This window comes from Corvus brachyrhynchos, unplaced genomic scaffold (assembly GCF_000691975.1).
Source record: "Corvus brachyrhynchos isolate BGI_N302 unplaced genomic scaffold, ASM69197v1 scaffold175, whole genome shotgun sequence".
Classification (NCBI taxonomy): Eukaryota; Metazoa; Chordata; class Aves; order Passeriformes; family Corvidae; genus Corvus; species Corvus brachyrhynchos.
Genome location: NW_008238448.1, coordinates 6820092 through 6841299, shown reverse-complemented (window position 1 = coordinate 6841299; position 21208 = coordinate 6820092). Strand labels below are relative to the sequence as shown.

Below are 21208 nucleotides of genomic sequence, written 5' to 3'. Positions count from 1 at the left end.
ACTATGGGCAACTTTGGTACACACCTCTGGGTAGTTCAAGTTTTAAGACAGATTGAAATCTGAAAACACCTGGAAGTACTACATTAGTATTTACAAGAAGTACATACATGCAGCGCTATTTCCTTGTAGGGTTACCTCCCCCCAAAGCAACTTACAGTATCTTCACGTCCAATTTTTGATTTCTCAATGCTTTTTTGTAAAGCCTCTTTTTTCTGACTGCTTTCAGCAAACTGATAAAGAAAACAAAGAACAAAAATCAAACTTTTTCAGTAACATATTAAACATAGCTATAAAATGTGCATACATATTAATGTCTTTAAATAAGTGGATATATCTTTTTAAAATACATGTATTACTTATGTAATAAAAATATACACAAAATAAATACAAAAGTACCCAAATATAAATCTGAGGTTCTGAACCCCAGAGAAGAATTATAGGAAGCAATTTCAAGTCTAAGAAATTTTCACTCCCGGGGCACATAATCTTGTTATATACTGCATGTTCAGCATGGGACTAAAATCCTGTTTCATAACATAATCTGGCATCTCTACGCAAAGGACTCCATAACATGGAGGCTTTGGATTTGATGATTTCCTTTGGTCCTTTTCCAGCTGTCCCTATTCAACGGAAGCAGTGACAAAAACTGTAGCAGGTCCACCTGCTCAGCTGCGGATAGCAGTGTTCCTAAAATCTGGTATGCCACTGGCACTGCCCCAATCCCTTTTACATGCTGATGAACTGAAGCCTCTGTTCAAAGGCATGTAAAGCTGTGGCCCTCTTTTACTGTGTGGCCCTTGCACTGCTAGACCTCACAGAGCTCCCTTCCTTCAGGCCTGAGGCACAGGAATCTCACGGGGCTGGTGTGAATACTCCTTCCATTTTCCTGTTACTTCAGGAGAAATAATTTGCCAAGAGAGATCTCTCTCCATTAACCTGCCACCCATCTTGAACCAGGCCTTTCCAGCTTAGTTGGCAGTTTTCCAGAGATACTTTGGAAACTCTTAAGCTGAGCAGGAGTGTGACTCAACCCTCAAGGACACCATGTTCAGCATCAGACAAAGCACCTCGAAATATTAAATGAGATGAAAGAGAATGAAAACAAAATTTTAATAAAACATAGTTTGAAAACCTTTTACTGCTTTGAAATCAACACAAAAGAAAAAAAAAGAAAAAAGGAAAAAAGAAAAAGAAACAACAGCACACTTTCTAAGTACTTCTTGTTTTAGTTTTAAAATGCTCTGAGCACCAATCCGTATATCAGACTGACTGTGAAAAGAACAGCTGTCAGGTCAGGTTTTACTCTGCCCTACCCCAAAATCCCCCACATGAAGCCTCCACTTCTACATTCCCTTTCTCACTGAGGATCCCACTGAGTACAAAAGCATTCCCAGATATTTCTTGCAATCCCCAACCTTGATAATTTAACCATATCGTTTATATTGTGTAACTGATAAAAACGCATTCATACAACACGAACTGAACTGTTCTGGAGCTCTAATCACTTCTCAATTTCTATTTAAACTAACGTTTGGTCCATATTTTCAGAAACACGTATTAAATATAAATGCATGATAGACATCAGGCAGTGCTTACTGCCAAGTTTTGGAGATCAGCTGTAACAGTAAAAAGAAAATATTGGTGGTCCACAGAGATCAGGATACAGTCTAACTGCAGCTCACGGGGTTTAGTGGTTCCTTTCATAGCTTGATTTTTTAAAATAATTACTCCGTGTTCATGCACGTGTGAGCATGCATACAGACAAAGTCTCCTTTCTAAAAGAACGTTTTAGTTTTCTTCGATTTATACAGGAATTATACTAATGGTAAGACATAATTTGAGGAAAAATATGTCCAGCTGTTTACTTGCTGCTCTCAGTGCGAGTAACCACAGAGGCAGCATGGGTTTCACTATGTGGCTTGCAGTACACCAACATCTTAATTTTGGCGGATAGTCAAAGAGTACTCCTTCCACAAAATACTTAAAATAGTAGGTGTGTTAGTCCCCACAGGATGGCATACTAAACAGAGGTATACAGTTCAGAAGAGGGTAAGTACTTAGACGCAGTTTGCAGTTCACAAAGTCCAGGGAAGACAAACCCCAGACCATGTCATTTGGCATCTCTGGACACAGGATTTTTCTGGAACAAAACTGGCAGAGGAGGTAGAGAAGGCAAGGAGCTTATCTAGACCCTTATACTGCAAGTGCAAAGAAGCCAATGCTCTCTGCAAGAGGTCACAAAAGGTGTCACTTTCTCTGTTTTTTTCATACTCATTAAGTTCTTAAGGAATGTTTCTGCTCTCTCTAAAATGGATGTACAAAAGGAGCCCTCCAGGCAATGCAAATCATAAAAGCACCTAATAAGGCATCTTATCATTTTCTTGGTCCTCTATATTCCACATCATTTAATAATGAAAGAGACACTAATGACAAACTGTGGGAGATAAAGCAATTTCTTCAATTCTGTCCTACACAACATGCAAGGTTGCCATGCCATGAGGTTAGAAGACCCTCCTTTGCCTAAAAGCAAAGATGATTTTTACACAATCATATTTGAGACATTGCTTTCTTCACTCACAGATTTTAATTTCTTGGGTGTTTTCGGATTTTTTAATTATTCACATAACCAAAAAATTTACAAAATAAAATGACATCTCAGCTCTGTGCATTATTTAGAAGTCACAGTGGCTATCCCCATGACAACAAATAAAAGATGAGGAAAGGAATAGCAGAAGGAAGAAAGCTATTGAAAAAATCCTAACATAGGACAAGGATTCAAAGGGTGAGGAACAGATGGCCAGGGTCTGTGCAAAGAATCCATGACTATGGGGGAAGCAGAAAGGCTTGGATAGAGAGGTGGGAACACAGCTGAAAATAACTATAATGAAAGAAGGGAAGACAGTCAGCAAGGATAAAGGAGTCGGAAAAAGGATGAACACAGATGATATAATACTTAATTGAAAGGTAAGTGTAAATGGCAAATGACAGGTTCTAGGGCATAAAAAGAAAAAAAAAAAGCAGAATTTACAAACATTGTGTATGTATGATAGCAGAGGGTCACATCTGGACAGTGACTTACTTTCCCACACACCAGCTGTAGAAAAGCCCGATTGCAAAGAAGCACAGTAGCAGATGGAGTATTTCAATCCTTGGAGCAACCTTGGGGACGTCTTTCAGGGGAACTGGCAAACAATTTCGCAAGGAACATTAACCACTCTCAGAGAAATCTGACTCCTGCCAACAGCAGTGAGACCCATCCAGAGAAAATGATACTGTCTCCCCTCTATGTTTCTTGAGAGAGATGTCTGGGCTGACACAGGACCAAGTGCACTTCTGCCACAAGTGTAACTGACCAGGTGTGGAAAAGAAGTACAGAGAGAGTCTACTCCACCACAAAGTTTCATTCCAATCTGACTGCTCTGAATCAGCACATGATTAAGCAAGATGCAAGAAAGCAGCAAAAACATCATCTAGGTGAAAGAAGGAGGAGAGGAGACTAAATAATTCAAAATTAATAAGTTAAAAATGTTCTCCACAAGAGCATTTCATGTTTTCAAAACACAGTGGGAGCCTGCAAGAAGATAGTTTAATGAAGAAAATAACTAGCATCTATAAAACAGGAGAGTTGGGGAACAATTTCTTTAATTTTACAGACCAGCCTGATCAATTAAATGACCACTACCCTTAGATATTAATTCAATCCAAAGTCCCTCAAAGGGATGATTTTTCTTACTCTGCAAAGGTCTCACAACGCTAAGCTAAACATTTGTGCAGCAGTTTGGGTGTGCAAAGTGCTACGTGCTGATAACCATCAGTTCCATCACAGAACTTGGGGTCTGGTTTGTATCAAAGGACACAGATTAGACGTACACACATAATTTATAATCTAGTATGATTGCATTAATACCAGGGATCCACTTCAGCAAGCCACTGATGTACACCTGGAAGAGGAACACTTAACCCCCAACAAACAACAGCAGCAGGTTTCAGTTCCATTCCATGTCAAAACCTGCCTGATAAGACTTTTATTCTAGAATAAAAAAAATACGTTGTTTTTTTCCTCCGGCAAAAGTTTTTGTTGGTCCTATGCCTTCTGGTTCCGTTTTTAACCACTCTAACCACCAGTATCCCACAAACATGTAGCTTGTCTCACCAGCATATTAAAATATCTGCAAACCTAGTGTAAGCCATGCAAACCCGGCCCCTGAGTATGTTCACTGGGCAAGAATCAAGCCAAGGTCTCACATGCTAACCACCAAGAGTGCTCACAGCTGTTAGCCCACTATCATTATGGTCTGAAAGAGAAATAGCATCCATTTCGTTTTCTTCTGGCCAAACACTCAACCAAAAATGGTATTAAAAATGACTGCTCTTGTGAGCACCACTCACTGTGGCACTACAGAAGAATTAAAGACACATATTTTTTAATTATTTCTAACTTGCAAAGTTATTTGCTGTGGGTTTGAAGCTCGCTGTGCTTTATTTCAGTAAAATGCAAAGCTAGTTTGCTTTTGGCTTAAACAAAAGCAGTTCAAGAGGTTTAGGGTAACATTTGCAGTAGATAGGTGTATTTCTTTTCTATGTGAAAACGAACTCACTACTGAAAAACTTAAGTGGAATTGACAGAAGGCATGGAGAGAAAGTACTTCAAAGCATTCCTCTAGATTTTAAAGAGAGATAACGAAAAATTGAAGCCAAAAAACAGACTAATAATATATAGAGAGGAAAAATATAGATTAACAAAGAACAATCTGAAAATACTGAAAACAGACCTGTTGTGTTGAAAGAAAGGCAAAGAACATTATACTGAAAGAAACCACTTAACAATTAGTGTTGACTAAAACTTAAAGAGGAAGAAAAATCCCAAAGGGCAGCACATTGAAGGGCAGAACTGCTTTCTAAAGTACTACACTAAGCAAGCATTCAGCCACTCAAGTCACATATCCATACTTCCCAGGGTTTCCAAATACACACAAGCAAACTTTGCAGCCAGCTAATTACAGTCACAGCAGCATGGAGAGCACTGTGACCTGCAGTACTGTGGCTTCTGCTCTGATCTCAGGATGTCACGTACCACTCATGAAATGCTGTTTCTCCATATAATCCACCCAGTCAACTGAACTATAGTAGAAGCAGCCACCACTGGGACTTCAGTCAGGAATGTGATAAACTCTTAGTGAGGCACAAACAGCAAACATACACTCACTACATAAATACAATTAAGATCTATTATTTTTATCTTTTAACATTTGTGAAAGGAAGATAAAGCAGCATGCAAGATCTTACCCTGAGTCACTCGAAGTCATTTCAGCAATATGAAGTAGGGATTTGTGTTTGGTGGGACTTAGAAGGAGCAACTTGGAGACTCCAATACTTCAGGAAATATAGGTAAGAACAAGAGTAGAGATCAAAGCAAGATAGAGTAAGAATTTTTAACTCCTGAACTGAAGAATAAACAAGATTTTTTCAGCAAGAGAACACCATAAAATGGAAAGAAAACAGACTGTAGAAAAAAATCTTGGAATAGTTAGGGCCCGCCACATTTCTGTATTCATAAGAACCTTTTTTTTTTTTAAATACTGCAATATAGGCATACTGGGAAAATGTTCAATCCAACAACTCTCTTCTCTTTATGCATGATACAAATTTGACAATTTAACCATAAAAAGATTACCTAATTTTTAATGCAATCTTTGAAAGTGTCAATTCAAAAACTTGGGAGAAGATGGGGAATAAACTAGATTCCTTGATCAAGGGAAGGTCTTCCTCCTGACACTCATTTACCCTGATCTCAGAGACCCCTGAGGCTGGTCTTATTAGTGAAGACTGATGCGAAGAAGGCATTCAGTAGCTCTGCCTTCTCTGCATTCTCTGATACCAGGGTCCCCCCTTCATTTACTAATGGGCCCACATTATCCTCTGTTTTTTACATATTTGAAATACCTCTTTCTGTCATCCTTGACATCCTTGGCCAGATCTAATTTTAGATGCGCCTTGGTCTATCAAGTCTCATTTCTATTTCTCCTGACCACCTCTCAATACTCACTCCAAGTGGCCTAGCCTTGCTTCTGTCTCCTCCTTTTGCTTTTACTTGAGTAACAACAGGAGTTCTTTATTCATCCATGGAGGTTTCTTGTGCCCTTGGCGTGACTTTCTCCTCACTGGGATGCATTCACTATTCTTGAGCCAGCAGGAAGTGAGCCTTGCTCATCAACCAACTCTCCTGGACCCCTCTTCCCTGCAGAGCCTGGCTCCAATGGGATTCTTCCAAGAATATCCCTAAAGAAGCTAAAGTTAGCTCAGCTGAAGTTCATGGTCATCATCTTGCTTGCTGTCCTGCTACCTCTTCACCCGACACTGAACTCTACAATCTCATGGTCAGTACAGCCAAGGCTGCCCCAACCTTCACATCCCCAACACGACTTCCTTGTCGGTTAGTATGAGGTCAAGCAACACACCATTCCTTGTGGGATCCTCTACTACCTGTGAAAGGTAGTTACTGTCAATGCTTTCCAGGAACCTCCCGGCCTGCTTGCGCATTGCTGTACAGCTTCTCCAGCAGATGTCAGGGTACTTAAAATTCCCCCACAAGAACCAGGGCCTGTGACTTTGAGACTTGCTTCCAGTTGCTTGTAGAAGGCCTCACCCACTTCCTCCCCTTGATCAGGCAGTCTGTAGCACATACCCACAATAGCGTCACTCTTTCTTCTCTTCCCTTTTATCCTGACCCACAAGCTCTTGACTCGCTCATCATGCTCATCAAGACAGAGCTGAGTACATTCCCTTCCCCCCATAACACATGGCATTTGCTATTCAAAATGAAAGGATGGTGCACTACTTAAGCAAATAACACTCACTCCAAAACACCATACTACTAATCCTGCCAAGGTGCAAGTTCTGTCTTTTTGAAGAAGTACCAAAGAGGTACCAAGTGGGAATTTTTTAGGTTAGCACTGTAACATGTCAGTGATTAAAAGGAAGTATCAGACACTCACGCTAAGTAAGTGAAGGTTTTTTCCAAGGGACTAAACTGAAAAAATATCTGACTCTCCATACAACTGTTTGACAAAGCACTACAAAGACTCTCAAAACTAGTAATTCTGAAGTTAGATCTCTTCACTCATAAGCAATATTTATATGTTTTGCTAGAGAATTCATGTGGGTAATACTGATTTACTTGCCCCTCCCACAAACAATTCATTTTGCATTTCAAGACTAAATTTAGACCTATAATCCTGATTTGCTTAACATGCTAACAGATGAGAGTGAGATGAAACATCACATAGTAAATTAGGCATGGTTCTGTTCTCAGGGCATATAGAATACGAGATGAGTCCTTTTTTTTTGGCAAATAAAATAAAACATGTGGGGTATTCAGAAGAAAAATGAGAAATCCCCCCTCCACAGGAACTTTCACTCATCCATGTACAAACCTGATGTTGTTACCTGTAATTAATTTAAAGATATTACTATATAGGAAATCCCTCTACATTAGAAGTATTTTAATTCAATTATTTTCCATCTTTTTAGATTTGCCATAATAATTAAGTTAATTTAGAGAAAATACCTTGCCAAGAGCTTTTGTTTTTGCTTCGTTCATTTACAACACCATTTGATAAGTAGTGGTTACGCAACAAAAAATAACTGCTCGAGGCCAACCTCCTTAAAAGACAAAAGGTGAAAGAAACAGTTGTGCAGGCTCAATGAAAGAACTGAATTTCTGTGGCTGCTTTCAGAGTTGCCGTAATTGGCACGACCTGAGGGACAGATGGCTGTCTACTCAGATACAAGTATCAAGTACACCCCAATCAACCTAAAAAAACCCCAAACCAACAAAACACCAGCTGAAGCACCTCATTCAACACTGTTTCACAAATGCAAGCAATCTAATAAGGAAAGCTTAAAGAACTTCAAAAGACATTCACATGACTGACAGAACTACAGAAAATTTTCATACTTGGACATGAAGGATATGCCTGTTACTGCATATTAGTGTATTTAATAACCCTACAAGTCTAAGGTGGTAGTTAACAGGTCTGTTCAAGGCAGAAAGAACACAGAAAGATATTTTCCCTTGGAAAGAAAGGGAGAAAATGAAGAAAAGTTTTAACTTTTCCCTAAAGAGCTTTAAAGATTGCTATCCTAAGCAGCTGGACCATACACTTACAATGCCTTCAGGGACTAAGTAGAGACAGGCCCAAGCTAAAACACAATAATCATCCAATATTCCCTGAGCTCATGTTCTGCTTAAAGACTTTAAAAACCAAATCAAACTTTATTTCACAGACTTTTAGAAATGCCCAAATTCTACACTGAGATATTATCAGTAAAATAAAAAACCTCAGCAAAATACATCTATCAAATTTCAGAGTTTTGACAGCAGTCTTACATACTCACTCTTCATGCCAATTTCATCATTTTAAAGTAATGCTTAGACAGATAACCAAGTCATCTCCAATTCCCGATACAAAGAAGAGTCTTTGACAGAACTACCATGTGTTCAAAAATAATGAGCTGCTTGGCTGCGACAAGAAAGACCTGTTCCTCTCAAGTCTCCCTGCATAAAAATAACACATTTTGGTTTTATACTCTATTTTTTTGTTTGTTTTGTTGGTTTTTTAAAATTTTACTCCTTTCAGAAGAGGAAAATTCTATAGAGTGAGACTTCTATAATTGCTTGCTGGTAGTTTATTTCTGCATGCATGCTGATTTTCTAAAATAAAATACGCTGTATCAATTGAAATACAATATTTTAAGGGGAAAGTCAAAGTTCAAATTAAATAGGATTACAACTCACTGTGTCCATTAAATCCAACTTTGAAAGTAGTATTGCCTCTGACCTATCACCAGCCTGGAAGCTCCCAGCCTTACAGTACAGGCAAACTTCCAGACAGCACAGAACATTTAAGTCTTTAAAGTTTCTTGGGATACTGGGTTTCTGCTGATCTGCTGAGCTGTCACTCCCACCTGCCACACCAACTACGGGGCACAGGGAGATGTGCACGGCTGTGTCTGTGCCAGACCTGACTGGGCTTCTGCAGTGAGAGCCCTGTTTTTGCTCCCAGTTTCTTTTCATTTCAGATTAACAATTTCACTGCAATGCCAGGAATGGAGCCAGCAGCCAGAATGCAAACCTCTTCAAAAAGGTACACTGTGTGATGATATTACCTAAAAAAGTCAGTGTCACAGACAACCGTGTTTGAAAAACCTAGTAGTTTTCCTGCATTATATCAGAATGAATATATAATATAAACTCCTGAGGGACAGGAACAATATATCCTTTTTAGTATAGTAGGAATCTTCCTTCTAATGTACATTAGAATCTTTAGTTATTACAGAGACCATTTTGAAAAAAGAAATTGCTCTTAAATCATGACAATTTTACCTTACGCTCATCAAGAAGGAAGGAAAGGAAAACCTACACTTCACAGTTGCCATCAAGCTGGTCACATATTAACAGCAAGTAAAAGGAAAAGCATGAAATTCAACTAATGAACACCAAATTATGAAGTTGCTTAATTCCAACAGAAGCCTCCAGAGCACTGTATTTTTAGAAGTCTGCCATGCCAGCAGTAACTAAGCATACTCTCCAGGGCTTTGTAGCATGCCATGAAACGTAATTCCAGAAAGCTCTAATAAGTTACAGCATTAGAAGAATCTTCTCTGCTGGACATTTTAGGACTTACTAAATGCAGAATCATTTTAAGACCTCACCATTTTCCAAGTGCAAGATGCAGAGGTAACAAAAACTGTGGACTATTCAAATAAAATTTCATTAGCATTTTCCAGGAGACTAAGAGGAAATAAGCCTTACAGGATCAACAAACAAACAGGCATAGATACAATCAACATATTCACAAGGTTTAAATGATGCAAATTCTCAGCCTCTTGCCCTTACTGCTACAGCTCCCCCTAGATGGTTTGAAGTGAGTTAGTCATACTATACCAACTTTGCAGGAGGCCATTTTTAATGTGTCTAGTCCTGTAGCTCAAATAAAATGTACAGGTCAGTGAAAGCCAGAAGGCTGAAGACAGGAAGGAATCACTAATTGTCTCTGTTGGGAGAGTAATTACTAGGCAAGAGGAAAAAAAAAAAGTGAGCCAGCACAGAATGTAATTACCCAGCCCACTGGGGTGCAGACTATCAAAATGGTCAGGGCAATCCAAAGAAGAGTAACTAAATAAGCACAAAGCTACATGACATGTCCTCAAACAAGAGGGAAAAAAGGAGGCCCAGCATGCATAGGGGAAGACTGCTCTAACAGCTTAGTCAACACATTGGGATCCTGCCTACGTATTACAGAATCATAGAATGGTAAGGGTTGGAATGGATCTTAAAACCATCCAATCCCAACTCCCTCTGCCATGGGCAGGGACACGTCCCACTACACCACGTTGCTCAAGGCCTTCCTTATAACTGGCATTAAAAGAAAGACTGCTTCAGCAATCACAATTTTATTTTTCCTAGAAAGGAACAATTTATTACCTTTCCTGCAACGTAATAAAATTAAATTGTAAGCATACATGTGTCTAAATTAAAGAATGAGAAAAATGTCTAAATAAGTAATTCCTAACACAAGTCACACGCATTAGTTGCAAACATTCTGATGTACTTCTCTGGTTTGGAGGACGATTCTTTAACCATGCTATCTACTCCCTGAAATTTATAAAATATATATGAAAAAGATAGTGCTAAGCTTTCTAAAGGTATTACAGCAAACCTTACAATCATGATAAACCTTAAGACATTTTATATCTGCAAGTCCTTCTTTTTCAATAAATAGATGAAGAATTTTTAAAAACACACTGAATACAGCTTTTCAATGGATCATAATGTGAAAATATTACACCCAAAAAATAAACTGTTCTATCAAAAGCATTAGGCCATGGATTCCAAAGGTGTTGTACATGTATCTCTAGGAATACTTCATCACTGCTATGAGGCAAAAAACCCCAAAACAGTGAGAACCTGCATTTAGAACCATCAGAGGCTGAAAACTGCAATACACACCTGAGGCATGTATGGAGCTCTGCTAAGAGCTGATGGTGTACCATCTGCTGAGGACACCTCAACAAAGCAATGCCAAAAGCTTGCTCCACAGAACTAGGTCCCACCGACTCTCCCTTCTGATGCAAAGCTCCAGCCAGGGCACACAACTTGTCCAGTATCTTCAGCAACATCACCCAACTCCAAGCACCATCAGGAGCCTGCTACCCCTCACTGCTCATCTGTCATCTCTACAGATTTGTACCTCAGTTCAGGATTGGCTGCTTTTTGCCAGCCACTGCTGAGCATTTGTACCTAACAGAATCAACCTCCAAACCATGTGGAAATACCCTGACAACTGAGTGAGTCAGTCAATCAGATGAAGGAGGAGGCTGCTCACACTGAAACAATGGGGACAGCAGAAGTTTCCTGAACTTCAGTCAGTGGTCTCAAGCAGACTTTATTCAGCAACTTTCCAGTCACAGTATATAAGGAAGAAAAATATACCTAAAAGGATAGATATAAACCAAGCTGTGTCTTGAAAGAACTTTCTGATGGTTAAAACTCAAAAGTTTTTTGTGTGCATTCTAAACAAAGAAGGGTCTCTCCTTTTAATTATGTTGTCAAATATCTTCAGGAGGATTCAAGCCAGATTTCTCACAATATGAATGTGTTTTCCCACTAACTATTTTCAAATAATGTGCATTCCTAACATAAGCCTTTCCTAATAGAGCATTCCCTTAGTTGCTTTTTACTAAAATAAATTCTTTCATGTTTCATATTTCAGTGCTCATTAGTACAAACAATTTAATACCTATGAATTCACTTAATTTTGACAAGTTCATTCCTGCAGGGAGGTGGGGGAGGGTCTTTTTTTTTCCTTTTTTTTTTAAACTAGCTACCAAATGTGAGCCAGGATGTACCCACTTGTAAATGACAGGCAGGATGTACCCGCTTCAAATTCTCCCCTTGGTTCAATATATGAGTCACAGGAAGTGAAAATCCCTCCTCTTACCAACCCTAGGGCAGGGATTTAAGGAATGAAACATCAACTAATCCTTTCTATCTTAACTAACACTGGCCCAATGCAATGCTTAGTGGGAGAAAAAAATTGCCAGAAACTCTCAAGTCTCTTGGTCATGAGTATGCTGAAGCAAGCACAGGGGAACAGCACAAAATGTCCGTCCTGTATCCTGCTCTAAAAAGATTCTCTTCAATCTTTGTTGCAGTGCAAGGTGACACCATTTTGCTCTCAGTTGGAACAGCAGCTCTAATACTTTTGGCTGCTACACTTTCCCTTGCAAAGCCTCAGAGCACAGAAGATTAATCCACAAGACACAACACCATGAGGAATGAGACAAATAAAAACACAGTGAAATGAATGGTTTTAAACTGAGCAGTGAAAGGGACACCACCACACCGAGGAAAGGAAGCGAACTGGTTGTTTTCCCAAGCTACTGAACGACAGTGCTCATAGTACTGTCAATAGTTACACTAACAACCACAACATCTTCGAAGTGCTTAGTATTTCAGGTCCCTCTCAGCACAGACACAAGTGTTTGCCCGAGACACAGATGAAAAAATGAAACAAAATCTAAGCTGAATTTGCTTATACTAAGGCTACATCAGAAAGACTTCTCTTTTCCTCACTCACAATTGTTACGCCAAGAATAAACATCTTGTTTTGTCAAACTATAACTGATCATAGGTAATTCAAAGCTTCTGAATCCAACAGCCAGGAAAATATTGATACAGAATAAAATCACATCATTTCAGCTTTTCTTAGGGAAGGAAGCAAACCAAGACCTAACTACCTCATCAGTAAAGCTTCCAAAGTTCTCTTGACAGGTGAGGTTACATTAAAAATTTCTCAATTTATAAACATTGTTAAAACATTATTTCTCAGTCCACACCCTTGCTCTAGTCTCACCACCTCATACCTGTACCCAATCTAACCAAATGCAACTTCCACATGCAAACAAACCAAATGTGTGTATAAACCCATCTAACCAGAATGCAGCTTCCAACACATTTCGCTTTTTCAGTGGTCCTCTTCACAGATGCATAAGCGTAACCAAGAGGTAACGAATAAGCACCTGGCAGAAGGCATAAACCCTTAGGAGCAACCATGCCACTGCAAAACAAATCAATACAAAATCCAAAGGGACCTGCTTCGCAATTCTCACTCGGAGCTATTGGAAGAAATAGTTCCAGCAGATGCTACACAAACTAAAGATATTTGCTGTCTTTGCTTTTCAGAAAAACAGGAAGAGGTCCAAGCAGTAAATCTGGGTTAGAGGGCACCGCTAAGATCCTAATTAGATCAGCACAAGATCTGCCATATATTTAAGTCAGGGATTAGTGCCCCTCTCCGAACACCTGCTTCCACAAAAGCAAGGCAAAAGATGGGGTCAGGCACGGAAGCTGTCAGGAGAAACTTTAGCATTGTTTTTAATTGCCATATCTCTGCACGCTGATGATGTAATAAATCCTTCCTGAAAAAACTCTAGGGTATACAGAACCCCTGTGAAGTGCAGCTTTAAACATCCAGACAAAACTGGCTTGATCTTCATTATGAGTCCTGAGTCAAACTTCTCTGCTTCTGGGTCTCTAAGACAGGGTGTGGCTTAATAATCACTAAAAAATTGGAAACAAAAAAATTGCTTCAAGAACAGCTCCTAAAACAGCCCCCCACAATCACAAGTTCTGTAAGATGCAGAATGCTATGAGCAACCTGGCTGTAACATTCTGAAGTACCAATGTATGCAGGCAAAAGTTCCTGTAGCAGGCCCAACTCGTCAAACATAAGCCTCAGTGCTGTGAATTAATAGGGGAATTTGCATAATGAAGAAGCCTGTTCTGCTCCTCCACATTATTTTCAAATGACAGTTCAGCATTTGGGATCACTGCTTTTCCTTGACTATTTATCCATGCCCTCAGGAAACAAAGATAATGCCTCCTGGCAAAAAGCCTTAATTGTAGCATGAACTGAACTGCTGGATTTTTAAACATGTTTTAAGTAAGGCAGCCTGATTCTGGCTTTTAACTGCTGAACAAAGAGACCAACTCATGTAGTTAACAATCAATCTGGACAAGACACAGAGAGAAAACACATCTCTCAGCATGCCACAAGCTCTATATGGGAATGATCAAAGACAAGCAACATGCAACAGAAATGGTACAATAGCTGACTTCTTTCCTCTGCTTTGTATGTTCTGACAAGAAGTTTTGTGATAGTCAGTGACTAGATTTAGAAGCCCTTAAGAAAATCTGTATGTGGGCACATCAAGAAGAATACAAACACCAAAAGAGCTAATTTGAACTCACAGACAGAACCAGTTCTCATCTTGTAAAAACATTCAGACAGCTTTTCATTGAAAATGCCACCTTTCCACTGTGTCAACAGAGAAGTTACTTTCAGCTAGTGAAAATGTTTTTCCCTGAAATGCTGAAACATTTCCAGTCTCATCAGAGAAGCAAGGTAATGAAGACAAGTACTTTTAAAGACTCATAGCATCATCTAAAGAGACCTCTTATACCAATAAGTCCGTACGTCAGGAGCAGGGCTTGGCTTGCAAAAAAGGTTCTGGTAACAAAACTATTTCTTTCCACTGGAACAGTTTTATATTGCAGAATTGTTCATATCAGAATAGTATATTTCTACATAGAAATAACCATAAAATAACATTACAAATCAGTAACTACCTGCCCATCACACTTTCACAATAACAGATGTTTGCATAAGTAAAAGTACATTTAAAGCAGTACAGCGTATTTTCGTAGGTAATTCCTGGATACTTACCATGGAGCACATTAGGCAGATTCTGCAAGACATTCCAAGGAGATACTTGTCAGGGTATGCCAGAGACCTGCTTGACCAATTATGTTTAAAATTCATGATGGGACTAGGCCCAAGGGCAAGGACAACAAATATCAACTCCTTCATTCAGCTACTTGGCTACAATACGGAGTATGAGCAACAACAAAGAGGATCCAAGAGCAAATCATTTGCATTCAGCAAAACAGTGGCACCAGAGTTTGGTGAACAAAGCAGAAGTTTTGGAACGTATTTGTTCAATTGCTCAGCTGGCAATTTATGTGCTGGCAGACTAAGTAGCCTGGTCCAAAACTTGCGTAAATATACTAGTAAGTTGAGTAATTTTACTAGGAATTTCAGTTCCAAGTCAGTGCAGAGTTAAACTAATCTGTTTCAGACAAATGAAACTTCACTGGAGTAAGAGTCAGTGCATTGTTACAATCAGTGTATAAAAATTAATTTAAGTCCAAGGATGCCAGGATTAAGTCCATGCCTGAAAATAGTACAACCATAGTCAGCTAAATCAAACCCCTTTTTCAATTCAAGATGTGGAAAAAAAACATTTTTTTTAAATTATCTTGATATAATTGTATAAAGAAATAGCTGAAGTTGACAACACTGTACATAAAACAGCAGTGTGTGAGATTCATTCACAGCTACGCCTGAAGAAAATAATGTCTGTAAAAACGTTCAGATGCTACCAGTAAATCTGCATTAATTCAAATGATTCTTTGATGAAAAAACATAATGCTAAATAATCATGGGAAGAGTTGGCAGTGCTGTGGTACAATCACACCACACGATCTCATAAAGCTCATTTGTTCATCATCTTATTATATACTTCCATTGCAAATAAACTGATGAATAGATGCTTTCCCACTCCCATCAGAAGCAGAAAGAAAGACAGTTCCTAAAAAGCAGGAAAGAACCAGATGAATAGAACAGCAACGTTGCAACAAAAGATGCCCTGCTCTTTTGCAGGAGAGCCTCTCCTCCCCCTCTCCTCTGCCCTGGTGAGGCCTCCTCAGGAGTGCTCTGCCCAGTTCTGGGCTCCCCTGTTCAAGAAAGACAAGCAGCTACTGGAAAGGGTCCAGCAGAGGGCTATGGAGATGAGGAGGGAACTGGAGCATCTCTCTTATGAGGAAAGGCTGAGGGAGCTGGGCCAGCACAGCCTGAAAAAGAAATGACTTTACAGAAGAGAGGGGATCTCATCAATACAAATACCTTAAGGGCAGGTGTCCAGAGGATGCAGCCAGACTCTCTACAGTGGTGCCCAGCAAGAAGACAAGGGGCAACTGGCACAAACACAAAGCTCTATCTAAATCAGAAAAAAACTTTTTTCCTTTGAGGATGACAGAGCATTGGAACAGGCTGCCCAGGGAGGTCATCGACTCTCCTTCTCTGGAGATACTCCAAATCCACCAGGATGTGATCAATGTGCAACCTGCTCCTGGTGAACCTGCTTTAGCAGGGAATTGGTCTACATCTCCAGAGGTCCCTTCCAACCCCAACCATTCCTTGATTCTATGATTCATGACCAATTTGCTCTTTTCTCCTGCTAAAACTGCAGTATGTGCTCACAAATTAAGCCACCGATAAAAGCAGATGAAAGCACAATGGCAGAAGTAGAAACCATTGTCCCATTTACTCAAGTTATGCATTTCAGGTGTCATCACTTCTAGGTTATTACCACATGATGGCCTACATTACATAAAAGACGCAAGAACATGCTACCTAAATATTTCGAGTCCTTAAATGATGCTTTGCTTCCTGACTAACATGCTTTCAGCAGCAAGTAGACAAAGAGTTTTCTCAAGCTCCAGCAAGAACCTCCGCAGTTTTCCTGACTTAACAGTAAGATAATGACAATGCCCAGCCATGAATGACAGATAATTCCTATAGTAATATCTCTGTGTGTGGACATGCACACTTGTACACATGAGAGATATAAACAAGAATGACAAGGGGGTGTAAGAAAAAGCAAACCCATTCAGATAAACAAGTGCTTTCATAAAACAGATTTACCTGAGACTCTAACTCCTCCAATTTACGCTTCCTGGCATGAAGAGCTTTACTTGGAAAAGCCCAGAAATAATTGGAAGTTCCAATTCTATCAGTGTCCACCATGCCATCATCAACAAGGCTTTGCAGAATCTCTTTCACTGACATCGAGGCTAATAAAAGCAAAAATATAAAATTAGAACCACATAGCACCTAAACTATGAGTACCACAAGCCACCATCTACAATCATCTATATTTTCCTCTAATAGTCAGCTAGCTGGAAAATTTCACAAGGACAACATGCCCAAAGCTTCACTTGAAGGGATGAATCTCTTTGAAACCAGCAGTTTGCTCCTGAACACTGCTATTCTGCACATCTGCTACCAGATGTTTGCAAAACACTGCTCATAAGTATTGCACAAAATACATGCATATAACACTACAATACTATAACAAACCCATGGGAGGTACCTGAGAAGTTGTCTTGCAATCTTAATTCTAACTTGGATTAACTTGTTTAAGTTTCTTGATTGGGAGTGTAATTACATTTCACTTTGTAATGCTTAACAAAGTATTCCATAGCAGCAGAGGCACTAAAGCTATCTGTCTACAGACTCAGGAATGACAAGATTCTGATTTTGATTATACTCACTTCCAAAACAGAACATCACTTACACTCACAAGGATCAACATTTCTGAACATAACTGATCATTTCCTAGCAAATCTGTGGTATAATTCACCATTTTAAAAAATGATACCTGTTCCACAAAGCTAAGCAGTTACATTATCCTCAGGTGCTGCAGATATAAAGACTTCTGAGCTCATTTATATATTTTGGAGTCCGACATTCAACTTCAAGACTACAGGGGATCCCATACCTTTTGGAAGCTATAGCCTGGATGCCAGGATGGCAGCATTTCCACATGTTAGTAATTTTTTCTTTTCAGAGTAACTGGGGCTTGGGTTGTATGGCTAAATGCCTTCATATGCAGAGACAGGACAAATTTGGACTATTCAAAGGTGATAATGGTTTTAGAAACTCTAAACTCAAATTTACTGCAAATTACAATTAAACATATGGACTGGCAAACCAATCAAGACACCATCACATTTCTTCAGAAGCCCATGAATGCCTCTGTCAGCTGCTGACACAACTGAAAAACTCTGCTTTGTGATATTCACATCTGCAGTTCTCTCAGCAAGTTCATTTATTCTTGCAGTGCCACCAAGATATGCTAGTCAAGGACAGTGGCAACTACACAAACATAATGCTTTCCCACCCCTTTTGTAAATGAGCATAATAGGAAGAAGAATTAGGAACTTACAGAACAATCCAAGAGCATACAGAAATCCTCTTGAACCTAATTCTAAACCAATGGATCTCATCAGGAAGGCTTTTATTGAAAAGACAAACCCCTTCCACTTATAGCTGTCCAGCCATTTTGGAGGTGAAAAGCTGAACAGCACACTGCCCATGTATATTTGGACTAGCATTTTAAACACTTGTGACTTTACAGGTGGATATTTAATACCTGAGTGCACATAATGATTTCATACACTGAAAGTCACTGCAAGTCAGGCAGCTCAGAGCGTAAGAAAGCCCCCATCCCATGTCACTTTTAACACTACAGACCTGCCATTGACCAGTATCCCATTCCAGCTACATTTTCCATTACTAAACTCGCAAACCTAAACTTGTAGCCAGGAAAATTTACACTGTAGGACCTGTCCCAAAAATGATTACTTGCTCAAGAGAAACAACTTTTGTAAACACTTACTAATCCCTTTTTCTTTTGGAGCAATCTTCTCTAGATCCTTCAACTGGAAGACATCTTTCTGTACAGAACATGAAAGACACTTTAGTTCCAAATGACAGCATCGTCTAAGCCTGGGTGTTTTTTACACTAAGTCAATGCCAACAGAATCAAGCAGGAAATGCACTGTATGTTTTGGTTTTGCTAGGGAAATAGCCTGCATATCCCTCAACAGAATTCGAACATTCTGAGAACTAAATAATAAGAAAAACACTATTATTGTAACAAGCCCTGTTCTTTCCTTTGGTGCTCTGTAGTCACTATATTTCATCTCAAGTTAGACTACAAAGCCCTTAAAGCCCAGGTTAGACAGTCAGCACAGATGCACCACATTGCTCAAGTGTCACAGTATTTTTTCCAGAAGATAAAACATGGTGGATTATATATGCCACCAATACAACTGTAGCTGAGCTTTTGGATCTCCAGGTTTCTTCTCCCCAGTGACCCTTTCCAGCTCTGCTCTCAATTTTTCTAACGTTCAGATTTCTTCCTCCTCCCATAAAATGCAGTGAGATACTTCCCAATTTCCTGCTGTCCCCTCTTATGGTAACAGACTTAAAATGAGAAGATGTGCATAGGTAGCACACGAAGAATTTAACACCACCTGTGCATCTTCATTCCTTGGCTCTACCTGGGGATGAGCCACCTGATCAGAGGTTAAATATGAAGTTTTGCCTCTGTAATTTACACCCTGATGTCACAGGGCATAAGTGAAATGCATGCCAGGATATAGAGTTCAGCTGCAGCTACAGTTAAGCTCCTTTTGAAACCTGTTTTCCCACCAATGTAAACGCAGGACAATTATAAGTTACTTACTGTTTCAAAAAAGATCTCCATCATGCGAGCTCTCTTCTCCTCAAAGCTCAGGCCTTTTTTCTTGGACTAGAACAGGGCAAAAAAAGAAAAAACAAACCAAGACATTCAGCAATTTGAATAATTAACATCTACTCAGAATTCAAATCTATTTCCCTATAAGTTGTATTTTCCATCCTCTAAAATACCTTACCAATAAGCCCAGACTTTCAGATAAATTCCTTCTTTGCAAATAATCACTACACCAAGCTCATCTATTAAATGAAGGGACCTACCTTTTAGTTCAGAGCCAGCCTTTCACATAACCCAACCTGGCTCCAGCCTCAATGTTTCTTGACACATACCAGTCCCAAAATCTATATTTATATAAAACTCACACAAATGTTTAATAACCCTTAAAAAGATAAGGAGTACCTTCTATTTTCTTTTTGTTTTAAGAATTGCCTTCCATCTTGTGATATACAGACAACAGTGTGAGTTGTAGGCCATTCAGGTTTTTTTAAGGAGATAAAGAGCATTTTGAGGTCCTAACCAACTTTATAATGTCAAGGTCACATTTTAAAAACCGTGCTGGTTTTATTTCTTTTCTCTCTGGTTGTGTGACCAAGCATTCAATAACTTGGGTTGAAATACAAGCAAAAGGCAGAAACGGCTATTCACAAACTGCTACCAGCAGTACAAAACTGAGAAATAGTCTCCTCTGATCACTTTCAAAGATGCTGTTTTGATATGCCTCTCATGAAATTAGGATATAAAATATTTCACAAAGAATTGGAGTTTTACTAATAGCATTTAGCATAGCCCTCAACAACCCAAAAGCAGCAGGCACAACGTGAATCTGGAAAGTTTCCCCTTGCCCCACTCCCTGCCTCACACACTGTGTGCAGATACAAAAAAGGGAAGGGGGGATGGAAAGGGCAAAATAGGATGTTGGCAGGAGAAGGTCTCATTAAAAAAAAAAAGCATATTGTTGCCCTTAAGTCAATGGAAGTGGGTAGTCTAATAACAAGATGCTTTGAGAAAGACATGGTTACGTTTCCAAGTCTGTAACAGAAAGGAGTCAACACCATTTCTACTTTTTAACACCTGCTTCCTTCTTAAGGAATACAACTGGGCAGCGCACAACACTTAAAACATACACCAAAAGCAAAACGGCCAGATTGATGTAATTTAAAAAAACAAATGTAAAAGCTAACTTATGCAGCTACAGTAACACAGAGACAGGAGCAGAAGCAATTCAATACTATATTTAACAGAAAGCACCATTACTATTTTTTTAGGCCCCCTCTCTCCTCTTTTAGCCAGCGATACCCTAGGTCAGCACTGCTGGCACTGCTGTCTCCTGCGATGTCAGTACATTGCAGGATTAGAACCTGGAGCTGCCACGTACATGCAAGTAGGAGCACGAACAGAAAGCAGACAGATTTAACTTCCACCTCCCTGCCTTCCCCAAGAGCGCTGACACCTTCAGCAGCAACAGGAACAAAACCCGTAGGCGCACGAGTGGAATGGAAGCGTTTCTGGAAGCATGTGCTTGTAGCTACGCCCCTCGGGCGCCAAGCTTCACACCACCACTTCAGCAAACGCAGCAAAACAAGGAAGCCAAGAGCTCTCTCGATGAAGGTTATTAACTTTCACATTAATTTCTCCCTCCTACCTCACTGGCAGGCGTCCCCACCACAAATATTAACCACACCAGGAGCATCCATTTCGCTGCCGCTCCCGCTACCCCAGGCAGAGAGAATACGGTGCTGTGAGCGCACTCAGGCACACC

General features: G+C 39.6%; 1 protein-coding gene across 4 annotated transcripts in view; it reads right to left on the bottom strand.

The window, feature by feature from the left end:
* The window catches only part of MND1 (meiotic nuclear divisions 1), a 44979-nt gene that overhangs the window by 22002 nt on the left and 1769 nt on the right, over nt 1-21208 (bottom strand). For 2 of the 4 annotated variants that reach the window (XM_017736871.1, XM_017736872.1), the window contains exons 1-5: nt 21092-21202; nt 19438-19503; nt 18586-18643; nt 16830-16978; nt 156-230 (exon numbers count right to left, since the gene is read on the bottom strand). In XM_017736871.1, coding sequence (XP_017592360.1) covers nt 156-230; nt 16830-16978; nt 18586-18643; nt 19438-19503; nt 21092-21139 — 396 coding nt within the window. In that variant the 5' untranslated portion in view covers nt 21140-21202. Of the gene's footprint in view, nt 1-155; nt 231-16829; nt 16979-18585; nt 18644-19437; nt 19504-20870; nt 21024-21091; nt 21203-21208 lie in introns of those variants that run through there. The other 2 variants (XM_008635644.2, XM_017736873.1) reach the window with 2 other exon arrangements.